This window comes from Drosophila elegans, unplaced genomic scaffold, assembly GCF_018152505.1.
Source record: "Drosophila elegans isolate 14027-0461.03 unplaced genomic scaffold, ASM1815250v1 contig_349, whole genome shotgun sequence".
Lineage (NCBI taxonomy): Eukaryota > Metazoa > Arthropoda > Insecta > Diptera > Drosophilidae > Drosophila > Drosophila elegans.
This window is the reverse complement of record NW_024545729.1, coordinates 145,967-169,037: the sequence shown is the minus strand read 5'-3', so window position 1 is coordinate 169,037 and position 23,071 is coordinate 145,967. Positions and strand designations below refer to the sequence as shown.

At 34.2% G+C, this 23,071-nt stretch overlaps 2 protein-coding genes and 1 long non-coding RNA gene across 4 annotated transcripts in view; 2 read left to right on the top strand and 1 right to left on the bottom strand.

The window, feature by feature from the left end:
* The window catches only part of LOC108135313 (protein pangolin, isoforms A/H/I/S), a 78,742-nt gene extending 71,163 nt beyond the window's left edge, over positions 1–7,579 (bottom strand). Inside the window, exons 1-3 of one of the 2 annotated variants that reach the window (XM_041708660.1) lie at positions 6,982–7,579; positions 2,624–2,944; positions 1,351–1,396 (exon numbers count right to left, since the gene is read on the bottom strand). In XM_041708660.1, the coding sequence (XP_041564594.1) occupies positions 1,351–1,396; positions 2,624–2,788 (211 nt within the window). In that variant the 5' untranslated portion in view covers positions 2,789–2,944; positions 6,982–7,579. The remainder of the gene's footprint in view (positions 1–1,350; positions 1,397–2,623; positions 2,945–6,981) is intronic. The other variant, XM_041708658.1, reaches the window with a different exon arrangement.
* A 4,922-nt stretch (positions 7,580–12,501) lies between these two features.
* On the top strand, positions 12,502–12,827 carry LOC121467297. Its single transcript, XR_005977433.1, has 2 exons — positions 12,502–12,565; positions 12,633–12,827. It is a non-coding gene; the product is annotated as an uncharacterized LOC121467297 (long non-coding RNA).
* A 686-nt stretch (positions 12,828–13,513) lies between these two features.
* On the top strand, positions 13,514–14,532 carry LOC108135339 (40S ribosomal protein S3a). Its single transcript, XM_017256030.2, has 2 exons — positions 13,514–13,896; positions 13,989–14,532. The coding sequence occupies exons 1-2, from the start codon at positions 13,556–13,558 to the stop codon at positions 14,452–14,454; spliced, it is 807 nt and encodes a 268-aa protein (XP_017111519.1). The 5' UTR covers positions 13,514–13,555; the 3' UTR covers positions 14,455–14,532.
* Positions 14,533–23,071: the final 8,539 nt, after the last annotated feature.

Genomic DNA, 23,071 nt, shown 5'->3' with positions numbered 1-23,071 from the left:
TACAGGTAAATTTGTTCCAATCGCCTTTATTTTTTAAAACCATTTTTTTTTTTTTTTTGCACCTGGGGAAAAAGTTTACTACGTGGTAACGGTTTTCTAAAAAATGTTACAGCTAAACTATCAAACTCGGTCTAGAACACTAATTATTTCACAAAGTTATAACAAAATGGCAGTGAAAAATCAAAAGGTGTCCCATCCTACAGACCTCTCCCCTACACCAAACGAAATAGGTAAACAGTGAACAATTCAATCGCTAACATAACAACCTTAACAGTTTTAAGTCAAAAAAGCTGAACGAGACAGTAAATTCCACAAAAACTCATTAATTTTCAAAAATACATTAAAAACGTGTGAATACGTACTCGTTATATATTTTCTTAGAAGGATACAAAAGACTTTAAGATAGCACTATTTCACAACTAACTTATAAGATGTACAATAATTTCTATACATTTTCTTAAGGCTGTCAGTATAAAAAACACTTTGTTTATACATGTATGGACAATGGGGGTTTTCGTTCATTTTTACGCATACACAAACAAAATATATCAACAGAAAACCAGAGAACTGAAGTAGCGTGTCGGTTAACGATCTTCATCACCTTGTTAGCAACATGAATCGGTGGATGCCAAACTTTAAGTCTACGTAGCCGGTTATTTATCCGACGCACCTTCGTACCTTACCTCTATCTCTCTACCGAAGTGCTCTATCTCTCTTACTCTAGTGAAAATACTCTCTTTTACGTTTAATTCCCTGCGCGGTCTACATCCCAACACAAGCACATGTCGACAGACTTTGTTAAAGCAATACAAGTAAAACACGCTTGCATACATTTATGTATATGGCATGTTTATATGCAAACCTTTTAAGCATTTTAGTTACAAAAAACTCCAAAGTATACTCTCATTTAATAAATATATTTTTTTAATATACAAGTATACATACATAGTTTGTAATTCGTCTCAATCAATAGTGTGAATAAGAATTTATAAAAATCCAAGAAAATTGCAAAAACATAACAAATTATAAAAATCATACATCAAAAGAAACGGTATATCAACCTTTTAGGTGCACAAATTAGATCAATTATTGTTTTTATATGTTAAAAAATTGTTCACTTCACATAACTTAAGAAGGAAAAAAACAAAACCGAACAAAAAGAGCATTTAATCTACTATATATTCTTAAAGATTTTATAAAATAAACTAATTATAAAAGTGATTCTTTTTAATTAATAATAACGTAAATATCAAAACTTATAAGGCCAACTCTGCTAAGCTTAATTAACAGAATTAAATTCTTTGGTTTACCAGTGTTATTAAATGTTATTTATATTAAAAATATACTTACTAAAAACGGGGCTGTGGTCCGGTCTGGCAATTTTTTGACCCTTTTCCTACGTGCAAAGAAAAAATAAATATTAAACCATATTAAGAATAATATTTCAAAGTTATATAATAAGAGTAATAATGCGCCAACAAGCTATACGTTCTTTCTCCTTTATATACCAGTTGGCAAATTGACAGCACCTTCTAAACTATATTTGATTGCATCTTATTGGAAACATTTAATAGTGTTATTCATTTGCACTTTTATAATAGGCGGGAAAGCCATACACGTATGTACTTAGATATAAACAATGGGGCAGGGCAAAATACGAAGTTATTATGCCATTTAAGCAATACAACTTTGAGCAGGACTGTTGACAGTGTTTAAAATCATGCAACTATATTCTTTAGTTGCAAGGACTGCCATAATGATAGAATGGTCTCTAAAAACTATGAAACCAGGTTTCGTAAACATATTAATTTACATTTGTCATTAATATGCTTAATATAAATAAAATAAGTAAAAAAAATGTATTGACCTGGCTGTCAGCGAAAGCGTTGTACATATGTATGTATACTAGAAACGTTTATTAAAAAACACACCTCGCTCTTTTTATTGTGAAAAACCGGCAAAAAACTTATTCCACCGGTTAAAGATTTATCACAATTTTATAGATAAGCAAAGGAAACTTTTGATAAAGTCTTAAATACTTTTCGAAACTAACAATAGCAATCACATATTTTCGACTACCTTTATTATTGTGCCCATAAAAATTGTATTAATAAAGACCGATAATTCTTCAGCACAGGAAAATGCATGATTTACCACTCTTTTGGTTTTGTGTATTTGTTAGTTTTAATCAATAAAAAACATAAGGTGATAAAGAAATAGGTTAATGTTATTGAAATGTAATTTTAATAACAGAAAATGGTTTTTAGTCGTGTGTTAATTAAGAGCTTTAGCATCTAAGCTGGGAAACCTTTCCTAACGAGATGTATAGGAAAGTTGAAGAAAAAAAATTATTAGCACTTTGTGATCACCTATAAAAAAGAAATTATAGGCAGTTAACCCAAAATTATTTTTAATTCAAATAACATTTGGCAAAAGTAGTTAAAAGCTGACTGAATTTAATTGTGAGAAATTTTCATACCGTTTGCCGACTTAATCTCAGAAATGGTTCAACACGAAAAAAAAGTAATTTTTCACACGCACAGTCAGTTATCTCGCAAATTAAATCGAACCAGTTTAACAAATTTTAACTTAGATTTATAGAGTTTATGGGGTTAAATATTACCTCACTTTCAGTTAAATCTATCAAGCTTGACTTCTCTTCAACCAATAAGTTTTCAGATGATATTTTATCATCTTCACGGTCTCCTTCGTCTTTAAATATCTTCACTTCGTCAGTACTGCATAAATCATCTCCAGATGATCCATGCCTGGTGTGTGTATGAGGCATGTTTTACTCCTTTCCAGGTTTTTGGCGGTTGAGTTAATTTTGACTAAATTATGTCAACTGCAAAAGTTACGTAGACTCTAAAGGCCTTCCTTACTGTAATGTATTGCATTTGGCTGCACCGTGTTTTGAAATAATCCATACTCTTCAAAAGCGATTCTGAAATAAAACAAAAGGTAATAAAGAAACAGGAAATTGATGATTTTAAGTGTACTTAATGACCTAGTGTACCCACTACTCGTAAAGTAAAAGGATTTATTGTATTCGTTGAAAGATATGTGTCATACAGATAAAAGACATGGTCGTCTGTCTGTCCGTTCGTATAAACGACAAGTTCTCCGAATTTATAAAAGCTAGATATTTGGTTATTGATATATATTCTTGATCAGCACCAACAGACGATTCGATTTCCATCCGTCCGTCTTTCCCGTTCCTACGCAGACTAGTCCCTCAATTTCAAATCTAACTACATGAAACTTTCCCAAAAGTTGTCTTTCTGTTGCAAGTAGTACATAAGTCGGAACGAGTCGATTCGAACGACTATATCATATATAGTCGTATATATATTCCCCCCAGAAACAATCGGATAAAATTAAAACAAAAAAATTATAACTTCGCTGTTTTTTAATAATAATAGACGTTATCCGTGGAGTTAAAGGGTATATTGTATTCGTTTAAAAGTATGTAACAGGTAGAAGGAAGCATTTCCAACCATATAGAATATATATATTCCTAATCAGGATTAATAGCTGAGTGGATCTAGCCATGTCCGTCTGTCTGTATGAGAGATTTGGGATTAACTGATTCTAGTTTTCCCTACGCAAACGGCCACTACGCCCACTCTAACCGCCCACAAATCGCAAAACACCAAACACGTCTGTCTCGCCACTCTGAGACATGTAAAATACTAGGTTTTGGACTCTGTGTGTGTTTCGGTCATACCTATCGGTAGACATAACTATTTTCAAAATCGAGCTAATATTAGAAGTTATGAAATCCTCTATTGCCGCTCTGCCGCGCCTCTGCCGAACCTCTGCCGCACCTCTGCAGCCGCTGCTTGCCGGTATTCGCTGCAGTAGAGATACAAAACGAAAGAACTATTAATTGTATTAACGATGTCAAATTGCTGCCATAGGAACGTTTGAAATTTTTAAAGGGATATCATCACGGCTTCACTGTTGTTTTATCATATAGGCATACAAATCTGAATATATTTGTTTTAAAGAATATTTAATTTGTAGTATATCTGTGTTTTAATTGTTTGCCTCCGTGCTTTTTTTTAATTTTATTTTTATATTTAATTTTTTTTTTTAATATTGAAAATTTTTTAGTTAAGCAAAGTAATTTTGTTAAAATTAAATAACAAAGCGGGCTTGATTTTATATAACAAAAATTATCAAAAAATTAAAATTAAAATGTTCCCATTTGGACCGCGTCGGCCAGGTATTTGAGCTTTTTGTCTACAAAGTCATTTTCTATCGAAGCGTGCCAAATGGGACCATTTAAAAAGTGACTAAATAGTCGAATGTTTTATAATTTTTTGCCACAAAATTTAATATCAGATATTCAAATTCGTCAAAACTTTTTAATTCGCTTAATATAGCCAAAGTTATCACTTTACTTATTTTAATTTAACCAACTACGTTAAGGATGACTTTAAAGCTTAATGTAAACTGTCTGGCTGCCTAAATTAAATATTTTTTAAAACATCTAAAACATTTTAAACATATGAGTATGATGTCGTTTTCCTGTTTAAATAAAATTAAATGCGTTAATCTAAACTATTAAGGCATTACTATGTCCAAAGAATTTAAAAAAAATTAATATTTTTAAAGTTACAATTTTTTTTAGTATTTCGATCGTCCGATTTTAATGAAATTACAACTACTATTTCACGAAGAACTACAAAAAAAAAACTTTAAAAAACATAAAAAAAAATGTTTTTATTTATTTTGATGATTATTCCTATGAGAGCTATGTAGCCGATTCGGCTCGTTCCGAATTATATACTTTGGATGTCAATTCTCCCTCATCTTTCATATTTTCGAATTTAATTACAATAACGGGCATGTTATTGCCTTTAAAATAGCTCCAAAACTCATATAAATTAAAAAAAAAAATCACAAAAAATTCCAGTACAAATTATAATACTAATTTCCGTAGGTATTCAAAACATGTTAACAGGTGTTCACAGACCTCCGGAGTTAGATTACTTAATATCAGAAATTTTGTATGTTACGACATTTTTCCTTGTTAATAAGTGTTTTTGGGGTTATAATAAATTCTACTTCTGCTACATTCATTTGACCAATTTCAAATTAATGATTTTATCATTTTTCAACTGACTTTCTAATACAGTATACTTATATTGGGGTATTTCCAGCAATGCAATGTCCGATTTTGTTCACGTAATGATAAAAAACCAGTTTTTAACATCTTTAAAACGTAACATAAAAGGCCACTTGTTTTAAATGATAAATTTACAAATACTTACAAAAACAATGAAAATAAAATTGGCTTTATTATTTAGTTTAAAAAAAAATTGTTGTTTAACGCTGGTTTGAACATGAACCCTGTGCCAGCATATAGAGAAAACGGTTCGCAAACTTATCAATCGTTTAGGTTCGAACACCGAAAAAAACGTATTAAAATTTTCCTATTATTTCCTAAATAAAAAAATCCCTCAAAATCTCACGAAACTCCACTTTACTCAGCTTTTGTCCAGTGACTAAAGTTTTAAGTTTTGGAGGATCATATTGGCCAAATGCATTATATTCAAGGGTGACAATGAAATCTTCGGTTAAAAATCGGTTGGAAATGTATAATTATAATTTTCCTACAAGTTTTAACTTCATTTTAATTGAAAATTCTTCTCCCCCTATTTATAAGGACTAAATATATTATGTTCCTCCGATTTGCAAATTAAAAATGTAATTGAATAAGCCCTTAGTTTTACTGAAAGTCGTGGTTTTGGTTCTTTTATGGTTTAGTGGTACATAGCTACTTCTGCAGTTGGAAATGTGGTAGGCTCCCTTACCACACTCTCGATGCCGTTTGTCACTACTTGGACTACATACCACAGTAAAAATAAGTAAATCGCTAGTAAGTGAATTATTAGTTCCTCACGTCAAACAAACAAAAACATTTCATTATCCGACAACAAAACTGCAACAGGGTTCTATTAAAATTGCATAAAATTGTTTCTATTTCATTTAAAATTAGTTATCGTCCTTGTTTATTAGGGGTTATAGTGATTGTACTTTGCGACGTAAGCAGTTAAAATCAGTCGGAATCAAACCGTAGATCTATTCCTATAGCACCCCGTTATAGTTTTGCAGCAAATTGTTAAGAACGAATGCTAAAGAGTGCGCGTTAATAATTTAGTCATTCTGCGAAATTATAAAATATACTATGTTCTTGCCTGCCTCTGCAAGGACAAATTCTCACTTACTCTTACTTTTCTGAGAAGCATATCATTTGATCAGGTAAAAGGGAAAGCAAAATACATTGTGTCCTTGTCAATTTTCGGATTTGCTAGCTACCTGACTGTCCTGTGGTCTGCCCGAGATTTTTAACTAAATATGTAGGTATGTATGCAGGTAGTACCCACGGACGGAAATAGCTAACTACATACTAGTTTAAGGTTAAAACTTTACCGACGATGCCAGCGGCAATAACGAAAACAGAATACGCATCGGCTCAAGACTAATGACACAACGAGTTTCTATTTAGAGACAAGATTGTGGTATATCAACAGGTAGAGACGAAAACGACGGAGTCTAAACAAAAAAATATGCGTAAAACAGAATACAGAAAACTGTATTTTCAGCAAATAAATAAACAAACATCAGGGTATGCGTGCTATGGTGTTATTGTGTGAGTACTGTCGCCTCTCTGGATTCGAAACAGAGGATCGGATCTTATGTCTACATATGAGTGTACGTATATGTGCAGATGAATGTGTATACACTTATATGTTTTAACACGCCAATGATCTGCACAAAGGTTTAGAATTTTTAGACTAAACTCGTACGTTATTGAATATATAAAAGATAAAGTGATACTTGCGAAAATAATAAAATTTGTTGGTAAAACTTATTCAACAGTAATAAAGTTATGCGAATAAATTGGTATGTTGTATAATACCGATGGTAGTAAAAATTAAGATTAGTAATCATGTAGGCATTTGTACTTACTCGTACTTGCTATTTGTTTATCATCAGAACGAAATAATATTTCTTTAAAACGCGTTTTCTCTTAAACTAAAAACTACCAACAAGCCGTCGGCATCGCAGAGTTCCAACGGACACTGTTCTGTTATGCGAGAGAAAAATAGCCCCTGAATGAGGTTTTACAATTAAAGGCATACACGCTTTAGCTTTAATTAATCAGACACCATTTTTGTATGTACATATTTTTTACACACTTGCACGAGTTTTCATTCTTTTCTTTGCCCAGTCAACGAGTACCGAACGCAGCTTTGATCGCACGTATGTCTGCAAGCACACAGATACCGATACACTCACATATTTCTTTGTGATTTACATACACTTATACTGACACAGCACGTTTGTACATATAAATATTTCTTCGTCAAAGCATTTGTCGTAACCACGACATTATCATTTATTTACACATTTTGTACTTAGTATCAGGCGCAAAACATTAATATTTAATCGAGCAGGCACAAAATAGGTATTTATCAAGTATTCCCGCTCCAATTAAGAGAACCGTACCTACGTCCGCGCTGATCAATTTTTCGCCGTTTGAGCAAGATAAAACAAGAAATGACGATGCTTATATCGATATACCGGTGATTTTAAAATATCGATTGACCACCGATTTTCCAAAGGTAATCTTAAAAGGCTACGTTATCTAACAGAAATTTTAACAGGCAACGTTGTTTAACAGAAATGTAAGAATACATCCTTTTTCTAACAGAAAGTTAAAGAGCAACGTTGTCTAACAGGAATGTTATAAATGAGCCTTGTCTAACAGGAATGTAAAAAAAGCAACGTTGTCTAACAGTAATTTTAAGAGGCAACGTTGACTAACAGAAAGTTAAAAAATAATCATGTCAAAATCCTTTTCACACAAGCGTCTATTAAATGTGCCTGATTCCATTGGTGCATTTAGCATTTATATACTGCTACTCCGCCATGTGTGTGGCACCAATAGCTGATCTGGTGTTGTTTACTTTTAAATTGTCGCAAATCAAAACGAAATGAATTGAAAATCATGAATATGAACGAGTTTACGGAAATCTTTAATGCTCAGCAGCACATTCATAATGTATCGAGGCGTTTGCCTACTTGGACGACAATAATAAGGACGGATTTGCCAATACAATTTCTAAAAAAGAGCAAAGATTCCCGTTTATGTGGGAGTTTATGCCGGCCAGAGATCCAGCAGTAATGCAAAATATCGTTTAGTATCAGTATTTTCCGGTATTTTTTTCTAAAAACGTTTGGGTCGAATGATTTTAAATCGCATTTACTTATCTCATTTATTTAAATGACGCTTTGTCTTATGGGAATTCCTGTGTAAATAAATGAGCATTGGGCTAAATGCTTTGTAATGCGCCAATGGAATCCGGCTATAAAATGAAATGTTGAGCATTTTAATAAAAAAAAAACACATGAAAAGCCCTTCAGGTATTACATATATAAAGTATAAAGTTTCGTGTACTTTATATATTTGAAAAAAGTATGTACAAAGAACACAAACACTCAATTACTTTAAAACGCATTTAGCCTAATGCGCATATATTAATACATTTTTTACAAGTCAAACAATTTATTTCTGAGACCTTGTTTGGTTTAATGGACCTGTAATAAATGTATAAATAGGTCAAAATTGGGTCCCTTCTAATGAGAATGCAATCATATTGGCACAACCTCTATGAAAGACATATTAACTATAATATAACTAAGCGTCGAAAGTTGTGCGTTTTTATAAGGTAAATGTCTCGGATCATGAAGGTCCCAGCAGGCGTAGCCAGTGTTACCATGTGGGAAAATGGCACGTTTGAAAACACTTGATTATCAAGAAATTAAACGGTTTGAATAGCATGTAATAAATATGCAAATTCATTTTTATAAAGTTGCCCTATCTAATGAAAATGCGTGCATGTTGGCACAACTTTTATTAAATAAACCAAAATTTAGCTTCGAAATTTTTTTTTTCATTTGGCTAATGATATGGATGGAATTTTACATTGAGGTTTGTGTCTTGGTTCAGTGGTTCGTTTGAGCGCCTTCCTTTTTAACTTTTTTGCACCCCCACTGTTAAGCAATTTTCTCAAAAACTAACTAACATTACCTTGAGATTTTGACAACACGTTTTTAGACGATCCCTAATCTGCCTATGTACCGTGAACATTGGCACAACCTCTGCAAGAGGAGCCCTTTGTAATTTAATTTTGGTCCGCCTGAGGCTGACTTACTGTTAGACGATTATTACAACAACTGTCGATTTCATTTTGATAAAACTTTCTGAAAAGAAGCTTGAATTAATATTGGCCCAACCTCTGTGAAGGAAATAGTTGGCAAAATTGTGGAGACCCGACTTTTCAAATGCATATTTTAAATACGGTTGGAATTTTCAACAAATGTGAAACTCAACAGGTCAGCCATGTTTGTATTGCATAAATTAGTTCGTCAAAGTCCGTCTAATTTTAACGGCTGACTAATGCCATAAGCTGATCTGAACAGCTGTGGCTCGTCAAAACGTAAACAATGTCAACAGGTCAACCATCTTTGTTTATGTTAAGATCAGCTGAAATAGGCTATTAAAGACCGCCCTGAAAAAGTGTTGCTAACGCGACTGTGATTTTAGACGGATGGTGGCTCTGTGTGAACACCAGTCCACCATCCATCAAAAATCTTAATACGGGTATGACATTACATTGGTGGCCTCATTCACTAACTAATTCATTAAAGCTCAGAGACAGAGACAACTACATGGATACTGCTTGAGATTTTTTGGTTATATAATCACGGTCACACTGCCTGTTTAACGTTAAATTTAAACTTTATGGTTTTATTTGTTATATTGTGTTTATTCCGCTACTTTTAACTTTTAAAAGTTTTCAGTTGTTACCTTTTAATGGTAAAAAATATTTGATATACATTTAAGTCTCGCTTTTTCATTTCGTTTTGTCGTCAAATCCAATAAATGAGCAAAATTGTAATTTTTAAATACAATTTTGCTCATTGATATGTCGGCCCCGGTGGTATTTCATCGAATGGTATTTTTATACGAAATGACGGTGAATATTTTTTACTATAGGGTATCGGTTCTGACAATTTTCCACATTCATTGCTCATTGGAATCGTCATAAGTTGTCTTGCTCGCACTTACGTAAAATCGTATAGTTAAAACAAAAAATGAGCAATGAATGAGGCCAAAAATGTAGTGTCATAAGCCCATAACAGCTTCGTTAGGATGGGCACTGTGGGACTCTGCTATAGAGCTGTAAAACAATCGATAATACTACCGATATTATCGATGGCGGTTGTGCTGCGGGTCAACGTAGATTATTTTCGCCACCATCAATGCGTCGAGCGGAACAACCAAGTCTGGAGCATTTAAGCATGCTATTAATGCTAAAAAATTACATACTATATTAAATACTAAATTTTTTTACCATATATTATGTTATAGCCTGATTCCATTGCCGCATTAGTGGACTTTTTAATTGTGTCTGATTCCATTAGCGCTTTAGCATTTAGCTAATGCTACTCCGACATTTAAGTGCAGCGTGCACTCATGGTTTCAGTAATTTTTATACAAAATAGAAATTATTTTCAAAAGACATCAAAAATTGCGCCAACCTGGCATATAGAAAATAGTTGTTGTAGTGATGGCACGAACAAAATATCGTTAAACTTCGGGGTTTTCCGGTATTTTTTCTAAAAACGTTCGGGGCGAATTTAAATGCGGCACTTAGCCTTATTGAATTCCCTGTATTAACAAATGCGTATTAGGCTAAGTGCCTTTTAATGCGCCAATGGAATCAGGCTATAACTTAATTTTCTAAGCAATAGATTTAATTTTTGTTTGGCTCAATGTCGACCGTAGAACGGATTTCATTGTTTTGGTCTGTATAAATTCTAATAATATTAATTTCAACAAATTGAAACTGTAGTACAAAGACCTATAGCAACAATAAAGCATTCAAAAAAAATGTTTCTAGGTCGACAGTATCGATATTATCGATTGCTTAAACTATCACTACCAAAAATAATAAGTGGGGTCACTATCGAGGTTTTTATAGCTCTCCTGTGCTATAACCACACGTTTCTAGTCAATATGTAACCGATTTTTTGCTTGCAATGTAACCGTAAAACAACTTGTTCTAGAAGGTGTTTATTCCCAACTGGAATGTTTCGACTTCTATTTTCTGGTTAAACCAAAAATCGAATTCCTTCGTATAGCCTCAATAATAGTTTATAGTTAAAAACCAATGTGGGAAATTAAAAATTTAATAAATAAATATCGAATTTTGAATGAAGATAACTAAAACGAGCGCAGGAACAACAAATATCACAATATATAGTTGTAAAAATTCTCTTGATCATTATTAAGTTACATAAATTTACCTAAAATCATGACTTTCAATACTTTTATTTGCATTTAATAGCCTGATTCCATTGCCGCATTAAAACGCATTTAGCCAAATGAGCATTTATTTACACAGGGAATCCCATAAGGCTAAATGCCGCACTTAAAATAAATGCGATTTTTAAATGCGATTAAAAACCATTCGCCCCGAAAGTTTTTAGAAAAAATACCGGATAATACCGATGTTTAACGATATTTTCTTCGTGCCACCACTACAATTTTTAATGTCTTTTGAATATAAAATCTATTTTGTATAAAAATGACTGAAACCTAAAGCGCACGCTGCAAATTCTGCTCGCAGTACCACAATGCATTACTGTTGGATTTTTGGCATTTAATAACTCTCACATATACGGGGATCCTTGCCCTTTTTAGAAACTGTGGTGGTCTCCATTGCAAACCCGTCATAACAACGCAATCAGTTTCTCTTCTTTGTCATCCAAGTTGGCAAATGTCTCGGTCGCAATATGGATGTCCTGCTGAGCATTACAGAGTTTAGTAAACTCACTCATGTTCAATAATTTTAATTATTTTCTTTTGGATTTGCCAAAATTCAGAAGTGTACAAGCCCAGATCAGCTGTTAGTGCCACTCACATGTCGGAGTAGCGTTTACTAAATGCTAATGCGCCAATGGAATCAGGCACATTTAAAAAGTCGACTAATGCGGCAATGGAATCAGGCTATAAAACAATTCAAAAGGAAAACGGATCGATCAAGTGTCGGTGTGGCATTTGCATTAGCTGAATGGCGCAAATGGAATCAGGCTATAATGCCCTCTTTTCACACAGTCCATCCGTTGGAAACGGTTGGATTTTCAACAAATGTGAAACTCCGATTTCCACAAAGCACATCAACCTTCACCCTTCCGATTTCAGCTGATCCGAACAGCTGTGCCTTGTCAAAACGTAAACAATGTCAACAGATAAACCATCTTTGGTTATGTTTTGATAAGCTACAGCTGTTATGAACAGCTGAAATCGGAAGGTGGATGTGCTCTGTAGGAACAACGGTTTTTTAGGGATGAACTGCGTGGGAAGAGTGTTGCACTGCAGAAACATCGGCTAACTATCGCATAAATTAGTCCGTCAAAGTCCGCTGTTGCAAACGTAGCTAATCGGCCTACAAGAAAAAAAAAAACCGCAAAGGAATAAAACGTAAAATTATCAAATTAACTGGATAACACCGCAGTACTAAATTCAATTTTTTTTTCGTTCCTCACAGGTTGCTCAGCTTTTCGTCTCACAAGTTAATGTACTTCACAGTAGTTGCACTATTTGAACGCTCCTAGATACTTTCCCTTGTTAGGTTTTACTTACTTGCTTGCGGTCCTCACCCCTAAAAACAGCAAACAAATAATTCTCAATTGACCACAATTTCTAAAGATTTATCATTAATAATTAAAGATGCGGACGAACATGGTTGGTGTGTTTTACTTTAAATAAATAAAAATACGTATTGGCTTTTCATTCGTTGTTACATAATAATAATTCTTAAGTTCAAGAAAACTTGGTAATTATATAATTATTATTGTCCGCGACTTAATTATAATCGATAGACATCGTTCTCTAAAAAATCGAGGTGACCAACATAAAATGTTTAAAGTGTTTGACCTGCTTTTGCTGACCATTTGGAGTCAGTGTGGAGACAGTGTGGATTACATACCTCAATTTAAAAAAATAAAGCCGTAATTAAAGAAAAAATTTACAAAAACCTGTACATTACTAGATAACACCCAATCGTCTTTGTATAGGTATTTTTATTCAAATACATTTAATCAGCATTTTTGAGCACCACCGTTTGTGTTGACTCAAACAAACAAACCCAAAACATAAACAAAAATCCCAACCGATTTCAATGGAGTCCGTAAAAGTCCGTGAAATTTTACGGCGGACTGATTGGAAAGTTTTTGGAACGGCAAATTCTTATGGACCATCTCTTCAAAGGATGGTTGAAGGTGGATGAATTTCTGTGGAAATACGCTATTACTGTCTTAAATCCCAACCAGCGGGTGCTGGTCGTAAGTCGATTAGTGCATATGGGTCTTAAATAATTGTATATCAATATTGGCATTACCCAACACTAATTTCCTCCTTTTGACAACTACAGTCAACGTGATTCGACCTTTTCCGGTTTATTCGTTGAACATGGCAGTCGGCAAAAATAAAGGTCTTTCCAAGGGTGGCAAGAAGGGCGGCAAAAAGAAGGTAGTCGACCCGTTTTCTCGCAAGGACTGGTACGATGTCAAGGCTCCAAATATGTTTCAAACCCGTCAAATCGGTAAAACGCTTGTCAACCGCACCCAGGGTCAGAGAATAGCATCCGATTATTTGAAGGGTCGCGTTTTTGAAGTCTCTTTGGCAGACTTGCAAAAGGATATTGATCCAGAACGTTCTTTCCGTAAGTTCCGTCTTATTGCCGAAGACGTTCAAGACCGCAACGTGCTGTGTAATTTCCACGGCATGGATCTTACTACTGACAAGTACAGGTTAGTGTCTAAATATTAGTATTTATTTGGCTTTTTTTTTTTTTTTTTGTATAAAGCGTAACTGGTTACTAGAAAATCTATATATTTGCTAGGTCCATGGTGAAAAAATGGCAAACACTTATTGAAGCTATTGTTGAAGCCAAGACTGTCGATGGGTACCTTTTGCGAGTGTTTTGCATTGGATTTACCGCCAAGGATCAGCAGTCTCAGCGCAAAACATGCTATGCTCAACAATCGCAAGTCCGCAAGATTCGCGCTAGAATGACTGACATAATAACTAACGAAGTCAGCGGTGCCGATCTGAAGCAACTGGTCAACAAACTGGCATTAGACTCGATCGCCAAAGATATTGAGAAAAGTTGTCAGCGTATATATCCTTTGCATGATGTTTACATCCGTAAAGTTAAGGTATTGAAGAAGCCGCGTTTCGATGTCTCAAAACTGTTGGAGTTGCATGGTGACGGCGGTGGAAAATCTGTCGAAGCCGTCGTGTCCACCGAGGGAGCTGTAATCGACCGCCCCGAAGGCTATGAGCCTCCAGTGCAGGAAGCTGTCTAAAATGGATATAACATGCATATTTTATAATGTATTGCATCCAGAGCTAAAATACATTACTCCACAAATTGCATAAACTTATTTTCAGGGTTTTTGTGTTAGTCTGTGGGCTTTTGGGATATATTGCATTTTTTAGGTACCGTGCTTGTGTCTGGCTTTTTTCTAACCCTAAATGTGGTATGTATATTGTATGTAATCAGAAGTTACTGGTTATAACTTTTAATTGTTCGATTATTCTAGGACTTGCTAAAAATAAAAGGGCAAATCTACGGACCCAAGGTATGTTCAGAAATATTAAATTTATTATAAACCGTGAAAATAATATATGCAGAAACAATTTCTCAAATATTTCCTGCGATTAATACGACAGGGCCTCTACCTGCATTTTATTTAAGGCATCCTTATGACTAGATTCTGTGTTTCAAAAAGTTTATACTAATAATTAATGTTTTGATAATTTATACCAAAACAATAATCTTCCCAACTTTGTTAAATCGTCTTAACAGTTAAACAATCTGTTTAAAATTTATTTTTAACTTTTTATTAATTAATCAATTTATTGCATTTATTATTTTATTTTTAATTTATTCATGGTGAACAACACAAATATATTATTTAGAAAAAATCAATTAATTAAATATTTAAAATGCATTTTATTTGATTTTGCATGTTATATTAACAAAAATATGTTGCATATATTATTTTAGCGAGATTAGTGTGATGATATGTTATTTTTCGTCTCTGTTATTATATGATGAAAATTCTAGTCCTGAAATCTTTTTCACAGATAAAAATGATTATGGATATTAAATATATTCAAACAACGCCGTCTTTTTTGTATTTGCAGGTTGCCGACTTCTCCACAGATTGTTTAAATAGGGATTTAAAATTTCTTTCACATTTCAAAAAATCGATTTTCGTAATTTGTTTTTACAAAGGGTCTTTGAAATATATTTATTAAGTTGCATTTTGCAGTTATCACTTTTATGGACTTTATAACTTTTTTTTTGGCTATTAGATTTCAAATTATAAAAAACAGGAACCTGTAATATGTTATCTTACTGATTCAAACCTTATATATAAACAGAATGTGAGACTTTTTTCACAGAAAACTGATCTATCGGTTAAAGCTTGCATTTGGATACCTTAAAAACCAGAGATTGCATATATGGGACCTTATACATTAGCATTAATGGTCAAGTCGATATAGTATGTTTATCCGTTTCTACGCAAATTAATATTAAACTATTTATATACTGTTGAAAGTATACATGAATAAATAAAAATAAATTTGTAAATTATAACTTCATTGTTATTCAAACGTTACGCACATTTCAAAAATATAACTAAACGATAAAAATCAGACGCCTATATCATACAACTGAGGGTTTTTAAGTTAGTCTGTTTAGGAAAGGTCTTGCTGCGTTTTAGGTATTGTACGTGTGTCCGGTAATTTTCAAACGTTAAATGTGGTATGTAGTAAATCAGAAATTACTGGCTAAAACCCCTAATATTTTAAATATTCTAGGATTTGCTAGAAATAGAGGAAAAAATCTACGGACCCAAGGTATGTTCAGAAATATTTAATTTATTATTCAGTGTGAAAACAAAATATGCGGCAAAATCAATCGTCACGACGGCCACTTCCTACATTTATTAATATATCTTCACATGATTAGATTCTGTGCTTTAAAATGTTCTTAATTATTTTGACAAAGCATAAAACTTATCTTTATATATATTAATAATTTTTTTTTTTTAATTTGTTAAAAGCTCTTTTTTTTTATTTATTTAAATTTGTTAAGCAATAGCAAAAATACCAAATGCATCTGATTCGCAAGGGACAACGCAAGCTAATTATTTAGAAACTCCTTTAAATATTTGAACCGCATATTATTTTGACAAAATTAGTGTGATGAAATTTTATTTTTCGTCTCTGTCATCATATGATGATAATTCTAGTCCTGAAATCAATTTTGGAAAATAATATTTATTGATTTAATATCATTGAAACAATGCAATCCTTCTTTGTCTTTGCAGGTCTGCTTATCTGTGCACAGAGTGTATTAAAAAGGGATTTCAATTTTGTTTAACATTTTCAGTTGCGGCTCGCAAAATATTCAGTTTTCTTAGTTTGGTTTTGCATTCATTACACTGTATTGGCGTTAGCGTTTGAGAAAATGCACTTCAAAATTGTACAAATTTATAATTTATGAATCTCAATAACAGGTGAGCGGATTCGAGTGATTGAAATTCTATATAAACATGGCCAAAAGCCACCATTTGGTTGCAAAATAATTTACCATTTTTTTAAGGAGCGAAAGAAAAATACTACCTCATTTCCCATACATATGTTGTTTAAAGAAAATGCAAGGATTAGTGCACATTTTATTCTAATAACTCGTTTTGAAAGATATTTTGAAAACGCAGAGCGTAGCTCTTGACCAAAATGTAAAAAAAAACAACAGAAAAGGAAGCAAGCTTCGGCAAGTCGGAGTTTGTATACCCTTCAGATATAAAACAAGATTTTTTTTGATTTTTATGAATATATTTTTAAGACAATTATGAAGTATAACTATTCGAATTAATTTAATAAACAGGAGTAAAGTTATAATTTGTCTTTGATTTAAGTATATCCTATCTGTAAGTAAGAAGGTAGGCGTTAGGTCAGCGCTTCTAAGGCCTTTGCCTGGCTATTTTTGATTATTATAAACTTTTTACTAAGTTTTTACATCAAATCTGCAATATAAATTCCAACATTTTTATAGAAAAGTTTCTACATCCACATATATGTTTATAGAATGCAATTGCAAAAATTTCTTAATATAAGAAGCTGGGTTGAGCGTGCTTTACACCCAAGCAAACGGGTCTTACTGAAATACCATTTTTTGACATTGCGGAATAGAAGATTTCAAGCAAACGGTTTGACAAAATGTCACGAATTTTGGCATTGTTGTGTATAAGGGTCTTGCTTATGGCCCGTATCAGAATTACCAGAAAATATTCTCAATTTTTCATATTACACAACAATTTGTGTCAAAAATATTTGAAAGTCGATGATGCTTGATTTTTTTCAGATCAGTTTGACCGACGGCATGCAGCCAAGAACGAGGTGTTTGGCGCGGCAATGCCCCCCTCCCCCCTTTGGATGGTCCGGCTCAACATTTTTCGTACATATTAATTAAAGATGTATCTACAATTAAAAAAAAGTCAGGTCAATAAACTCAACAAAAAAATCTTAGAAATTACGTTTTTTCGGCTGCACAAGGTAGAAATCCCCCTTAATTGTCGTTCCACATGCTTGTAAGACCCATACTAAGAGGTTACATGGGTTTCCTCGCGCAAAGAAACTGACCATTTTAAATATAATTTATTTCATATATAAAATGAAATATTGTATTTCAAATTTTTTTTGAAAAGATACATATTTAATAAAGATTTTGTGAAATTTGCAAAAATAAATATTCCAAATATTCCCTTGCAGCTATTGCAAAAATTAAATATTTTTGAAAACATTAAAATTATGATTGACTTGCGTTTATATTTAAAAACGTTGAAGTTATGATGATTTGCAGCTCATTTATTTTATAGTTCCTATGTCAGGTCGTCCGATTTTGATGAAATTTAAACCGTAATTCTGAAATATTTACCAATTACTAAATGTCGAAGAACTAAAAAGAAAATTAAAAAACAGTAAAGTTATAATTTTTTTCGTTTATTTTTCCGATTGTTCCTATGGGAGCTATATGCTATAGTCCAATCATGGCTAGATCGACTCTCCTAGTGGGACGCAAACGTCTCCTTCACTGCTTTGGAAACTTCTGACTGAAATTATAATACCTTCTGCAAGGGTATAAAATGCAGATTTTGGTGAAAATTAAACTTATTTTAAAGTATTTGTATCTGAAAAAAAACAAAGCCCTTGTTTATTATTTCTCGAAGATCGGTTGAGTAGTTCGCGAGAAATCTTGACAACCGACTTTAAAAACACAGTTTCGGGAAAAACCCATTTAATAAACAATAAGATAATAAAAGTCGGACAAGGCTTATTTTGTTATTGCTTTTAATTTTTTTTATTTTTACTTTTTTTTTTTGTTTTTGTTATTATACAGGGGGTATTATAATTTCAGTCAGAAGCTTGTAGCGCAGTGAAGGAGACATTTTAAAGTATATACATATATTCTTGATCAGCATCCCAAAGTTTTTCTTTGATAGCTCATGTGGCACCCATACATCGAGCTTTTTTGTGTATCCAGCCTTTGTTTAATGGTTCCAAACTGCAATGTTTAGCTCCTGGGCAATTAATTTACTGCTTGAATGACGTTCAGACTCAACGATTTCCATTATTTTGTCGGCATTTTTGACGATTGGCCTTCCGCAACATGCCTCATCTTTAACATCAAAATTTCCAGAACGAAATCGACGAAACCAGAATTTTGCATGGTTGGCAGTTACAGTATTAGGGCCATATATTCCATTTACATTTTCAGCTGCCTGGCTTGCGTTTTTGCCATTGTCAGGAGAAATTGTAAAATATAGCGAAGTTTTTCTTTGCCGGTCTCCATATTAATCGAACTCTCAAAGCGTATATGTAATCAATCACATAACTTTTCTAAGAAGCTTTTATAGTACAAAAGCTAAACTTTCTAAAGCCTTATACAACTCTAGATACAGATCACTAAAGTCATCTGTTGTTTAAATAATGGATTACTTTTTATTTGACCTTGTATAAAAAAAATTTTAAATTTAACTTTCTTTTTTTTAATTTATTTTTTAATTCTTTTGAACATAGTAATGGTTTTAGATTTCAGAATTACGTCAAAGCTTCAATATTTGTAAAACTACACGAATATAAATCAACATTTAGATATTTTAAAGACAATTTAATTTTGGCAATAGCTGCAAGTGTATAAAAACTTTGGCTTGCCGAAGAGACATCGTAAAATACGACCATCTGGTTCACCCCTCAACAACCCCGTTTGGGTCTTAGATAAAAAATGGCGAGTGCATTATTTTATCTCCAGTAATCAGAAGATAATAAATTGCAGCCTGGATTACTTTGGCAAAGGCATGGTCGACTTTTAATGCAGGGCGTATACAATCTGCATTACTAATAATGGAAAAAGTATGCGAGGGGCGATTCGCCTTCGGGTCCCATTGCAATTCAAAAAATGTATGCTGAATATACTGGCTTACAAAAAAACAAAAATATTCTTTTCCTGAAGTAAAAATCTTTTCTGCCTCTTATTTTCACTGGGTGCACTTTCTAACCACTGGGCCATATTTTTACAAGTAAGATAAAAAAAAATTGCAGTATACATTTTTTTATATGTTTTATTTTTTCAAATATTCTAAAAGTACTTACAATCAACATTTTTTTAATCCGAGGAAGACGCGATAGAGTGTAATAATATAAATAATATATAATATATACCAAATTCCAAGGAATCGGTTCAGTTGAGCTTGAAATATCATGTTAACCACCTTAAAAAAGTAGTTTCGAGAAAAATGTGCTTAAAGTTTAGCAAACATTTATAATGGCTCGGACGCCACGTCACAAAATCGGATGTATCTCCTTAAATAATTCGATTTTGAAAATTCTTTTAAGCTTTAAACTTTCAAAACATGCAACTAAAATCGAATTTTTAAAATTTTTGTACCTGAACACCCCTTTAAACTATACCGAATCACAAGTACGAGGAGAAACAAAATAACAATGTTAGTTTTTTGGATAATGTCGATGTTACTGCTGCTCGCGTTGCCCCACAATAGAGAGCCGTAAGTCCAGACTGGCTTAAGCGTTGAATTGTAGAGCAGGACCCAGAAGTCCAGGCAGAGGGGGGAGCGAGCGTTTATGAACAAATGGAGGCTATTTGATTTTAGTTTTAGATGAATTTTCTTAGCTTCGATATGTCTCCGCCATGTAAGTCTCCTGTCTGGGTGGACGCCAAGGTACGTTACATCGTCAGCTTGTGGAAGTGGCGGCTATTCAGAGTTAACGTTTGTTTACAATTTTGCGCATTTATTTTTATACGCCAGTCTGATAACCACCACATTTGGACCGACTTATGATCGCTGTATGTAGAAGTAGTTAGGCGCTCGTTGGTGGGAATATTTCCGGGTTAAAGGAGAAATAGAGTTGAACCAAGGGCGCTACCCTGAGGAACTCCAGCCTCTATCGTGTAATCGTCGGTGTTGTAGTGTTGCATCTCACGGCGAAGCCTCTGTTGTAAAAGTACGATTCAAGTATCCTGTGAGTAACGTTCTGATTTTATGCATAAGGCCATCGAGACTGCAGTATTCCCGAAACTCGAATGCAGTTCGTATTTCTGTTGTTAATCTATTGACTTGCTCTATTGTTTCATGGATTTCTCGAAAGCCAAATTGATGTGCCGGAATAACGTTTTTCTCTTTCAGATATGGGATTATGCGCGTCAATGGGCATTTTTCGAGCAGTTTAGACAGACACGAGAGTAGACTTATCGGTCTGTATGAAGCTGGTATTGTGTGATCTTTTCCTGGCTTTCGGATCATTATGATTACCGACTTTTCCATTTTGGGAAGTAGCCAAGTCGAGTAATCCCGTGAAAGAGTTTACAAATTACCTAAACTGCACAGTTTGGGTGTTCAATGAGCATCTTAGGAGCTATTAGATCACCTCCTGTGGCCTTTTTTCTATTTAATTGCTCGCTGATGACTTTTGCAACTTCGTTTGGTTGAAACAGAATTGGCGCCGTCTCAGTTCAAATTCGAATTGACGTCGACGGTAGTGTGAATGAATTATTATTTGCAGGGCTTGGCTGAAAACATTTCGAAGCTGCAAGCAAATGTACAGGCTCTGTCTTTGTCGCTTCTAGCCCAGTTGCCTGAAGAGTCTCTTATGAAAATTACTGTTTCGGTCGGCGCACTTAGGGATGGTTGGTGCTGGTGGGTGAAAGTTTCTCAATGTACTGGCGTTATCTTTTTCTTCTTCATGCCTTAGAGCCCTGGTAAGTCTGCGACCAGCTTCCTTAAGACTATGTTTTGAGGATGGCGATCTGCTGGTTTGCCAAGCACGTATCAAACGTCTTTTCTCCTAAACAAGCTTAGCGATTTCATGATTACTTTTGTGTTGGTGTGTGCCCTCCCTTGCGGTGTAGAGACTTTGGCTGCTGCGACGAGTACAGACTCCAGTGCATCGGCATAGCAGTCGATGTCCTCCTTGATATTGAGCTGTGGAGTTAGTTCAATGTGGGAACTTACGTCCTTTCATCCAGTTGGTTCGATACGACGTCAGCCTGCAAGGGCGCTCGATTAATTCCGGGCTTTGAAGAAAAGTTATTAGCACTGGTGAGTGGTCTAATGATAGATCCAAAAGAGATTTTGCAGATATTACGTTGCGAGAAATATTTTTTGTCCAGCAAAATCAATTAAATCAGGTAGTTTTCTAGGACTGGCCTACAGTATGTAGGACTGCCTGGTGAAATGTAGTCCAGTTTGTTGCATGTTTTTATGAGTGCATTATATAGTTGCCTTCCTTTGGGGGTCACAAGGCGGGATCCCCAGTGTGTGTGCTTGGCGTTGTAATCACCTGCTGCTATGAATCACTCTCCAAGTGAATTGTAGAAGTCCATGAATTGGTCTTCGGAGACTGTAAAGCGGGGTGGGCAGTAGACAGCGGCAATGGCAAGGTTGCAGCCCAACTGTAATTTTATCGAAGTAGCTTGTATATAATTTTTTGCAAACCGTTGGTGAAAGTGGTGTTTGATGCGTCGATGTGGTTTTCGTTCAGAAATGGAGTTATTTCAGGTATATGCCGTGAAACACCTTTGGCGTTCCACAGAGTTATTCGAAGGCTAGGCATCATTAATTTGGACTGCTGAGCTGCAAGCATTTGTTATAAGATATTTTGGTTTTGCATTAGAGTTTGCATGGTGAATAATGAAGGACATAAATTCCATCATATTTTGTTGCAAAGTTATTATCATAGTTTCCATATTACTTTGTGGCTGTCTCATGGCCTGCTGTATGTTATCAATTTTCGGCTGTATGTGAGCTGTGCCTGATCTTAGAGCACTGGCGTAGGAAATGCCGTTGGTGACCTGGCTGCTTTTGCGAAGAAAACTTCCGGTGTCGTTTGTGATTTCAAGTAAATGTTCTGGCGTGCCGTTGTCGCTCCTTGCATCCGACTTTTCATCTCCTTGTAGACTGGACAGTCTCTGCAGTTTTCTTTATGGTTTCCTTGGAAGTTTACACAGGGCAGGGTTCAGAGCCGTGGCAGTTTCCACAAGCTACACAAACTGACCTTAGGGTGCAGTAAGCTCTGGTGTGTCCGTATTCCTGGCAGTTTGCGCATTGCACTGGCCGTTCCGTTTGTGGGGCTCTTCTACTGTGATCCTACGGTGCAGCTTGTAGATCGGGTAAGTGCACTGTGTTTTTTTTTTCAAAGTTCTGCTGTCTGGCTCCAGCTCTACCTTGAAAAGTGGTTGCGGCTTCATGTTTGTGTTCATAATGTTTATAACATTTTTTGTGCAAAAACCGTTTTCTTTTAAAGGGGGCACAACTTGTAAGCTTTACAACTTTTCAGCTGGTAGTGTAGTAATTCTTTTTGACATCTTTTAAGTACTTCGACACTGCTCGG

What these genes read in the sequence shown, in the direction of transcription:
- LOC108135339 (XM_017256030.2), top strand. Translation starts at nt 13,556, where the DNA reads ATGGCAGTCGGCAAAAATAAAGGTCTTTCCAAGGGTGGCAAGAAGGGC. An exon ending in CTTACTACTGACAAGTACAG is followed by an intron (nt 13,897 to 13,988) that starts GTTAGTGTCTAA and finishes TATATTTGCTAG; the next exon opens with GTCCATGGTGAAAAAATGGC.